Source organism: Schistocerca gregaria, chromosome 2, assembly GCF_023897955.1.
Source record: "Schistocerca gregaria isolate iqSchGreg1 chromosome 2, iqSchGreg1.2, whole genome shotgun sequence".
Taxonomy (NCBI): domain Eukaryota; kingdom Metazoa; phylum Arthropoda; class Insecta; order Orthoptera; family Acrididae; genus Schistocerca; species Schistocerca gregaria.
In genome coordinates this window covers 791,315,012-791,324,588 of record NC_064921.1, presented here as the reverse complement: position 1 = coordinate 791,324,588, position 9,577 = coordinate 791,315,012, and the positions used below count along the sequence as shown (strand labels likewise).

General features: G+C 41.5%; 1 protein-coding gene across 1 annotated transcript in view; it reads left to right on the top strand.

Annotated features, from left to right (window-relative positions):
- Window positions 1–2,345: 2,345 nt before the first annotated feature.
- The window catches only part of LOC126335050 (MICOS complex subunit MIC27), a 79,019-nt gene continuing 71,787 nt past the window's right edge, over window positions 2,346–9,577 (top strand). The window contains exon 1 of the mRNA XM_049997923.1: window positions 2,346–2,580. Within this exon, the coding sequence (XP_049853880.1) occupies window positions 2,449–2,580 (132 nt within the window). The 5' untranslated portion in view covers window positions 2,346–2,448. The remainder of the gene's footprint in view (window positions 2,581–9,577) is intronic.

Here is a 9,577-nt window from a genome sequence, read left to right as displayed (position 1 = left end):
CAGCAGTAACATTGCGATGTGAGCCATAAATTGTTTTACATAAGCGGATAACAGATTGAGTTGGTGCCAAAAATTTTTCTTCTTCAGAAGATAAATTTTGACCATCGGAAACTTTTCCACAATAGACGTATCGATTGTTGAAGTAGATGGTTTTGCTGTCGCACATACTCATAATTTTGATGCCGTATTTGGCAGGTTTTGTGGTATGTACTGAACAAAATAAGAACGGCCTCGGAAAATTTCATAAACAGTGACACTTTCTCCTAAATGTACAAGCTTTGGGAACTGGAAACAAATTTTTCAAATATGAACGATACAGCTGCAAGCTTATCACTCAACAATATTTCACTCCTGTCTGTTGCATCGTCGAATCGTAAACAGTGCAGTAGTACAAGAAATCTATTTTTTCTCATAATACACCCGAAAATTTCACGGCCAGAACCATCAGATGCGAAAATGTAGTCAGCATTTTCATGACTTGATTTGAAAACTACCGAATAGAATAATATAAAAAAAAAACCGCTCTCAGTTGTATAGAAATTCAGTGAGTTCAGGCCGATTTTCGCGTAAGAATTTATTTTTATAAGCAGCTAGTTTTTCATTCGTCCATTTCAAAGTTTCATTCATCATTTCAGTATCTATCAACTTGCACCAAATGGAAAGAGGATCGTGCTTTTCATTTTTAGGTAACTTGGAAGACGGTAATTTTACAATAATATTATTCGCAGGAGCTCTAACTGCTCTGTCCGGTGAAGTTTTCGACCACTTGTACCGGTTCTTGCCATAAAAACTATTTAAAATTCTTTGTACGGGATCTAGATCTTCCTCTTCCTTTTCCTTTTCTGAAACAACCATTTCTGTATCATCGTCAGAGTATATTTCTTCGTTCTCAAAGTTGTCTGGTGTCTGTCCCACAACATTGAAGTCCGAATCTTCGGTTTCCTCCAACCAACGTTGCACAGTTGTTTCAAAATGTTCATTAGTAACACATATGTGTTGCTGTTGGTCCTTTTTCCACCTTTTACTTCCAGACGGACCGGCTACTTCCATTTATTAATGTGTACAATACCTATAAAGAAGAATGACAAAGTAATCCCTTCTTTGTAAATAATTACACTAACGCTGACGTGCGGTCTGAAATTTATTATTTCTAACTCACCTGTCTAGCGGAAAAGCTTTTTCGCTCGCAGTTACGTGAGTCGTCTTGCACTTCTCAGAAGCTACTGAAACGGTGGCGCGATAATGAGCACGGGAAAGTATTTAAATCACGTGATAGGAAACGCACGCGGTCTCACAGACCTCACGTCAGCAGTTAAAGGTTAAGAACCTTCATGAACCAAAAAGTTTCGAAATTTACGCAGAAATCTAATCACATGGAACGTAAGTAAAAACATTTTGATTTTCAGTACTAGCTTATAACAATACTATGAGCATGCCGTTGAATAAAATAAAAATTCAAGACAAAACGTTCTGTAGAAATAAGAACCATACCCTTGGATGTATAGTAAGGGGACTTGTCACAATGTCGCAAACTTGTATCCGATGTCCGCCGTGTTAGTTGCTCCAAACATTAGCTTCTGGTGGAAGCGTTTTGGCCGAAATTGCCAGCTTACGTCATTTACAGGTGTCCTAATCACTCAGTGTAAAGGAATGACATTTCAGTTGTAAGGGGAATCGTTCAAGCGATATTTTCTTTCATATAGCTTAATTTTGGCTGCGCTGTCTACTTTTACTGTAGTGGTTTTATTTGTATCGTTTGACTTTAGATTTCCTGTAAATACAACTCGAAGAGCTCTCTGGGTGAGCGCTGTAAGAAGCAAAGATTGGAAATCGACAAAACGTAGCAAAATCTTTTCTCAGCACATTTTCGGGAGAAGGACATGACCGAACATCAGTTTCGTCAAACTGTATTAAGGAAAGTGCTGGATTATGCAAGCAGCCTTTTCACATCGTATTCTTTTCTTGGTTATTCGAACCGTATAACAAAAAGAAAGTTACATTAACAAGACAAAATGTGTCGTATTACTTGATCAAATATGCATTTACGACCAGAAAAACATCTGAAAATGCCTTCCTATTCTGTGTTATTTTTGTAAGCACTGTAAAATTTTCTATTTAAAACAACAGTTGTGTGTGAACATGAAAACAAGATGCAATAGTAAAGAGTAGTCTGATAGTCAAGCATCGAACATGGCGGTACCAACTTCAGAGCAACATGCAGCTTAAAAGAATGCAGCGTCATCTCCCCTTATTATATCTCCATGAATATGTCGCTGGTGACTCTTTGGTTATTTTTATATGGGGCAAATGTCTCGTAATAGAATATCTATGAATTGTTTATAGGCGACTTTTGACAAGGATACATAGAAGGCATGTGAACTACACACAAATTTTTGAGAGTGTATACAAGTTCTTTATTTTGTAGTATTTTTACAAGGCATTTATGCTATGATTCAGTCAGTCATAGAAAAGAGCATCGGCGAAATTTTTGGATATGATATAGCTGAAAAAGCCAAACAAGACGCAGTTTGTACGTTCAATTCTCGTCCCCTGTACACCGTGGGAAAAACTTCCTTACGGGTAAGAGACACTCATACTTTTGTTGATTGCTTGTATGTAGTTACAAGAATATTCTTGTGTTTTGTTTAAGGACATCTCCAAGGACAACCGATGTTGCCACACGGAGGGTTTCTTGTATTTCATACAGCATAATCACGTTAGTTTCTATAATGGTGTAATATAGCGTGTTACAAATATGTCATTTTGGTGAGAAAGATTTGCCTAATAACACGGCTATTAGTAAAAAAGCAATGACGCTTACAGTAGGCCTCAAAGGACTTGACAAAAGATCACAGTACAGTGGATCATATAAGTAAGTGTTTACAGCTTCACAGCAAACAAGCAACGTAAACCACAACTAGAGACAGCTAGTCCTATTTGGGTGTTTCTAAGGCTTTCGACGTCTCCTAGATGAAATACTTTCTTACGGGATACATAGTTCGATCCAGAACTGAATATTTGCTGAACGCAACGATTGACTCTGAACGAAGAGTGATAAGCGTAATTATACAGAAACCATTCTAAGATGAGTAATGACATAACCTAATGCCAGTTGTACCTCATGGACACGATACAATCCTGCGAGTATTGCCAGTATTTTGGACTGGGATTTATGTGGTGGTGCAAACGTTGTCGTCTGGAGTGACACTATGTTAGCAAAATGTACGCCTCAGCTCGTATTTCCTATCGATTACTGCCACGGATGTAGTGTGTAGGAATGACATCATAGGACAGCATGTACACCTTTCTCGTAGTGTCTGTGAGTCTGGATTGCAACTGATGTTTGATGCTCCCTGACTACACAGGACGAGCGCGTTGAATGAATACCTGCAGTTTGAGAGCTTCACAAATCTAGTGTGGCAGGTTCACTACAATGACTTGAAATCCGGTTAAACACGCATGGATTGCTTTAAGTTAAAGGATTGTAGACTAACATCACAAACATCCTCGTCAGTTTCCGATATATCTTGTATTAAGATCATATCGTGGCTTATGAAAATTTGTCTCCGACGGGATCTCGAATCTTGAGTTCCTGTTTATCACGGGCTGCCCCTTAATCATCAGACTGTGTGAGTGAGTCGCTAGGCCCGATTCAAAGTTTTATTGTCACCAATGTTTCCCCCTATTATCCCCAAACAAGCGTAGAAGGCTAACCCTGTGAGATAGGGCTACAAGGCGAACGGATGTGATGGAGGAGCGCGATTTCCTCTGTCGGAAAAGATACAGGCGTATAACTACTGAATTAAATTCACTGACAATGAATGCAGGTTACGGGGATGAAGTCAATGAAAAAAAAGTGAAATGAAATAAAATCGGGGAAGTAACTTTCAGAAATACTAAGCTCCTGTGTAGTGAACACGTCGTCACTAAAGTAATTCTGTGATTCGAATCCGGACTTCCTGCTTGTCTCGACACTAGCCTTAACTATGTATCTATCTGAATGAGCCTGCAGGCTCGACTCAAACTTGGGATTAGCGTACGGTCCGATTCTACTCGTCTGCTTTGATTCATAACGTCATATCTGGTATAAACAGTATAGTTTACACCATTTACTAACAAGGGAACCTCCCCGTCGCACCCCTCTCAGATTTAGTTATAAGTTGGCACAGTGGATAGGCCTTGAAAAACTGAACACAGATCAATCGAGAAAACAGGAAGAAGTTGTATGGAACCATGAAAAAAAGTAAACAAAATACACAAACTGAGTAGTCCATGTGCAAGATAGGCAACATAAACGGCAATATGAGCTGAAGGGCGCAGTGGTCCCGTGTTTAGCGTGAGTAGTTGCGGAGCGAGAAGTCCTTTCTTCCCTCGACTGAAAATTTTACTTTCTTTATTTTCGCAAAGTTATGATCTCTCCGTTCGTTCATTGACGTCTCTGTTCACTGTAATAAGTTTAGTGTCTGTGTTTTGCGACCGCACCGCAAAACCGTGCGATTAGTAGACGAAATGACGTGCCTCTCCAATGGGAACCGAAAACATTTGATCGCAAGGTCATAGGTCAACCGATTCCTCCACAGGAAAACACGTCTGATATATTCTATACGACACTGGTGACGGCATGTGCGTCACATGACAGGAATATGTTGTCGACCCACCTAACTTGTACACTTATCGAATGGGTAAAAAGTTTCTTCTACCTTGCCCGATTTAGGTTTTCTTGTGGATGTGATAATCACTTCCAAAAAAGAAAAAAGTGGGGAAACCATAAGAGTGTGCCACATAAACTGCAATAAATGAATGCAACAGTTTCACAGTCGCACAGTTTTCCCTGTGCTTTGTCAAAACATATATTTTTAACGTTTTCAAATTTTTCAGTGTGTAGACCGACAAATCCTGCATATGTCCAAGCATATCTAAACAAGTCCTGGAATTTTGGAGAGCGAAGTTGATTATGTGTGAGTGTCTGAGCTTTGATAATTGTCTGAAAATAAAAAATTAAAACTTTTCATTCGAGGGAAGGACCTCTCGTTCCGGAGCTGCTCACGCTAACCACGGGACCACTGCGCCCTTCAGCTCATATTGTCGTTTATGTTGCCTATCTTGCACATGGACTACTCAGTTTGTGTATTTTGTTTACTTTTTTTCATGGTTCCATACAACTTCTTCCTGTCATCGCTGAAGACGACACATCTCCATTCGTCCCTCCATTCACGCCTGTCGCGACACCACTGGAGGCGGGCTGCACGATGTTGGGGCGTGAGCGGAAGACGGCCTAACGGTGAACGGGACCGTAGCCCAGCTTCATGGAGACGGTTGCGAATGGTCATCGCCGATACCCCAGGAGCAACAGTGTCCCTAATTTGCTGGGAAGTGGCGGTGCGGTCCCCTACGGCACTGCGTAGGATCCTACGGTCTTGGCGTGCATCCGTGCGTCGCTGCGGTCCGGTCCCAGGTCGACGGGCACGTGCACCTTCCGCCGACCACTGGCGACAACATCGATGTACTGTGGAGACCTCACGCCCCACGTGTTGAGCAATTCGGCGGTACGTCCACCCGGCCTCCCGCATGCCCACTGTACGCCCTCGCTCAAAGTCCGTCAGCTGCACATACGGTTCACGTCCACGCTGTCGCGGCATGCTACCAGTGTTAAAGACTGCGATGGAGCTCCGTATGCCACGGCAAATTGGCTGACACTGACGGCGGCGGTGCACAAATGCTGCGCAGCTAGCGCCATTCGATGGCCAACACCGCGGTTCCTGGTGTGTCCGCTGTGCCGTGCGTGTGATAATTGCTTGTACAGCCCTCTCGCAGTGTGCGGAGCAAGTATGGTGGGTCTGACACACCGGTGTCAATGTGTTCTTTTTTCCATTTCCAGGAGTGTATTTCAGCCACCTAATGAAATGAAACAAACAAGGCAACCGCGGAAATTAGGTGGTTTCGGCAGGGAGCAAACTAAAAATGCAACAATAAGACTAACACACATCATTCCAAGACAAACACATGATCGGAAAATAACGAAAAATTCCTCCAGTACAAACCGAACAGTAAAATACAAGAAACACACAACTGACGTGTATAGCTTCTACGAAGGCAGCAATAAACATCGGTGTCGCAAATTTCCCTTTACCTATAGAGATGAAATGAAAACAACTACATCAGAAAACTGTCTTATCCCACCCCCCCCCCCCCCCAAACACAACCTCAACCATAATAATCGACACTTAACGCATTCGGTAATGAGCCCAGTCAGTTACAAAAATATAATAGTACTAGGCCTATCTTCGCCCATCGCAGCATCGCGTGCCCTAGAATTACACTGTCTGGTCCATAGTTACAAACAAACGATAAACATAAAATTCAGTCTAAAAAAACTTAACATATTGATAACAGAAACGATTACAACAAACCATATCACAAATACAAACATCCGCCACAAGATTGCACCACCACTAAAAACAACACACCACCTACAAAAACGATCCACCTCAGAAACGCCACACCTCCACTAAGCCGCACTCGAGAAAAGACAGCCAAATGTTTGTAAGAAACCAAGATTATAAATATGACCACTAGTTGTTTCATTAGCAATAATTTGAGCTGTGCTCTTCGGTTCCTGCCTGACTTCACCTTCGAAATGCATACCATATTCGAAGAACGGCCAAATATTCGTGAAAAAGAAGATTGTAAATATAATCACTAATCGTTTTACCTACAGCGAGAAACAGCCAAATATTTGTGTGAAACAAATGTGATAGCTACTTGTTTCTCTAGAGCTATTTAAGCTTTGCTCTCAGCATCCTGTCTAACCACACACTCATAAATAGTGTCATATCTGCAATAAACAGCATACTTTATACCATATCTACCAAAACAGGCGCGTCACCCGTCTCGTTTTTTTTTGGTAGCGTTACCGCTTACCAAAAAAGGGGGCCCGGTTTCGATTCCCGGTAGAGGACTGGGTGATGTGTGTCCTTCATCATCAATTTCATCACCATTGACACACAAGTCGCTGAAGTGGGGTCAACTAAAAAGACTTGCAATACGGCGACCGAACCCCGAAGGGGATATCCCGCCCAATAAATGCCTTGGTCTCGCGGTTCTAGGCGCGCAGTCCGGAACCGTGCGACTGCTACGGTCGCAGGTTCGAATCCTGCCTCGGGCATGGATGTGTGTGATGTCCTTAGGTTAGTTAGGTTTAAGTAGTTCTAAGTTCTAGGGGACTGATGACCACAGCAGTTGAGTCCCATAGTGCTCAGAGTCATTTGAACCATTTTTAGCCAATAAATGCCATACGATCATTTCATTTCATACCCCCTCAACGCTAGCAGAGCCTCAAGCAGCGAGCAAGCAATACTTTTGAATACGGTGTCGGATGAGTGGGGATAATAACGATTGTACAGATTTGTAATGTATTTTTTACGATAGGGGCCGTACGTAGTGCCACAGAAGTCGACAATAACAAAAATATTACACCTCATTAGTGATTATTTAGTTTCCTAAGGATCCTAGGACATAGGAAAGGGGTGCATTACAAGACCGTTTATTTCCGATTATCTTGTAAAGTACCGACATTTGCTGAATAATGTCATTTTCCTTTAATAACAAAAAATTTCTAGTAAACACCAGAAGACCTGACACTAAGTAAATTTAAGTAACGCAAGATATGACCGTAGACTCGACCTAACTTGCCGTCAGTACATTCCTCAAAAAATTGTGCTTTGAACAAACTTATAATATTAGTCGACACACGTGTTTTCTGATACCGTGGAAGCTGACAACAATACAAATTGTTCGTCTTCTTATAGAAATAGCAAACAGCCAATCAGTCGCAAAATGGAAGGTTTTTTAAACTCCTTTGCCATGGTTACAACGTTTATAAAAAACGTCTTCTTCAGAAGGAAATATAGACAACTGGATTACATGTTATGGCAGAAGTACGTTAAAATAAAGCCGAAAGGCGTCAGTCAAATATAAAATTACACCTCCATAATAATTAAAACACAGACAACATGGTTATTGTCATTTGGTATTTCCTCACCAGTGTACAGTTATTGTTATCTTGTTATATTTGACTGCCGCCCTTCGGCTATATTTTATCGTACCTCTGCCACAACATGCAACCCATTTATCAGTATTTCCTTCTGAAGAACACTATGTACAAAATTAAAAGAAAAAAAAACTGTAACCAAATTCCAGAACGAGATGTTCACTCTGCAGCGGAGTGTGCGCTGATATGAAACTTCCTGGCAGATTAAAACTGTGTGCCAGACCGAGACTCGAACTCGGGACCTTTGCCTTTCGCAGGGAAGTGCTCTATCATCATCATTATTATTATTATTACTACTGAGCTACCCATGCACGACTTACACCCACTCCTCACAGCTTCACTTCTGCCAGTACCTCGTCTCCTACCATCCAAACTTTACAGAAGCTCTCCTGCGAACCTTGCAGAACTTGCACTCCTGAAAGGGTGCAGTTGCACTTGCAGTTCTTGCTCTTGCACTTCTCCTTGCAGTTCTGCAAGGTTCGCAGGAGAGCTTCTGTAAAATTTGGAATGTAGGAGACGAGTTACTGGCAGAACTGAAGCTGTCAGGACGAGCCGTGAGTCGTGCTTGTGTAGCTCAGATGGTCGCCGGCACGGTAGCTCAGCGTGTTCGGCTAGAGGGTAATGTGCCCTCTGTAATATATATATATATATAAAAAAAAAGAACTGAGTTAATGGGTCACTGACGAACTGAAACGGGTGTCTTGCGACCTCCGCCCGAGCAGAAACAACGAACAAACACAAAAAAGATGATAGAGCACTTGCCCTCGAGAGGCAAAGGTCCTGAGTTCGAGTCTCGGTCTGGCACACAGTTTTAATCTGCCAGGAAGTTTCATGTAAACAAATTGTCTGCATTTCTGAGAACGAGCCGACGTGTGAATTGATAGTTTTCTGTCGGTGTCAACATATAAACTAGTGGAAAATTAATAGTAAGTCTGAGGCTGTGCCATAGGAATGAAGTTTTCTTTCACATATTGGTATTTGACTGTCCTTCCGTGTGCATTACGTGCGGGCAAGTGCCCAATACTGACTCCGTAACTTGTGTTACATTTCTGGAGGGAATTTTATTAGTGTTCAAACAAATTTTGCACTTGCAGCCGGTCGTCGTATAATTCATTGCACGGTGTGTTTGTTTGTAAATAAAACCACATTTTCTTGCTGCACTGCAATTCATTTTTCCCAGACGCATTTCGCCTTTTTTTTCCTCTAAGGCATCTACAGTGGGATCTAGAACGATACAGTTTTGTTTTAATATGTATTATTTTTAAGTTATCAAACAGTTCACGTCGCGTTTTTTTGTACAAACAAGTAACTACTGAGAGCTTTTTGGCATCTGAGTTTCCTGCCTGGTCTGGAGGTCACACTATCACTTCACTTTCGAAACATAAGCACATTTTTATATTCCAAACTTTTTATTCACACTGTTCACAATGTTTATTTTTGCGGTGCACTATTACTATAAATTACTGTACTTTAGTATAAAAAAGGCGAAAAGCGTCTCGGAAAAATAAATTGCAGTGCAGCAAGAAA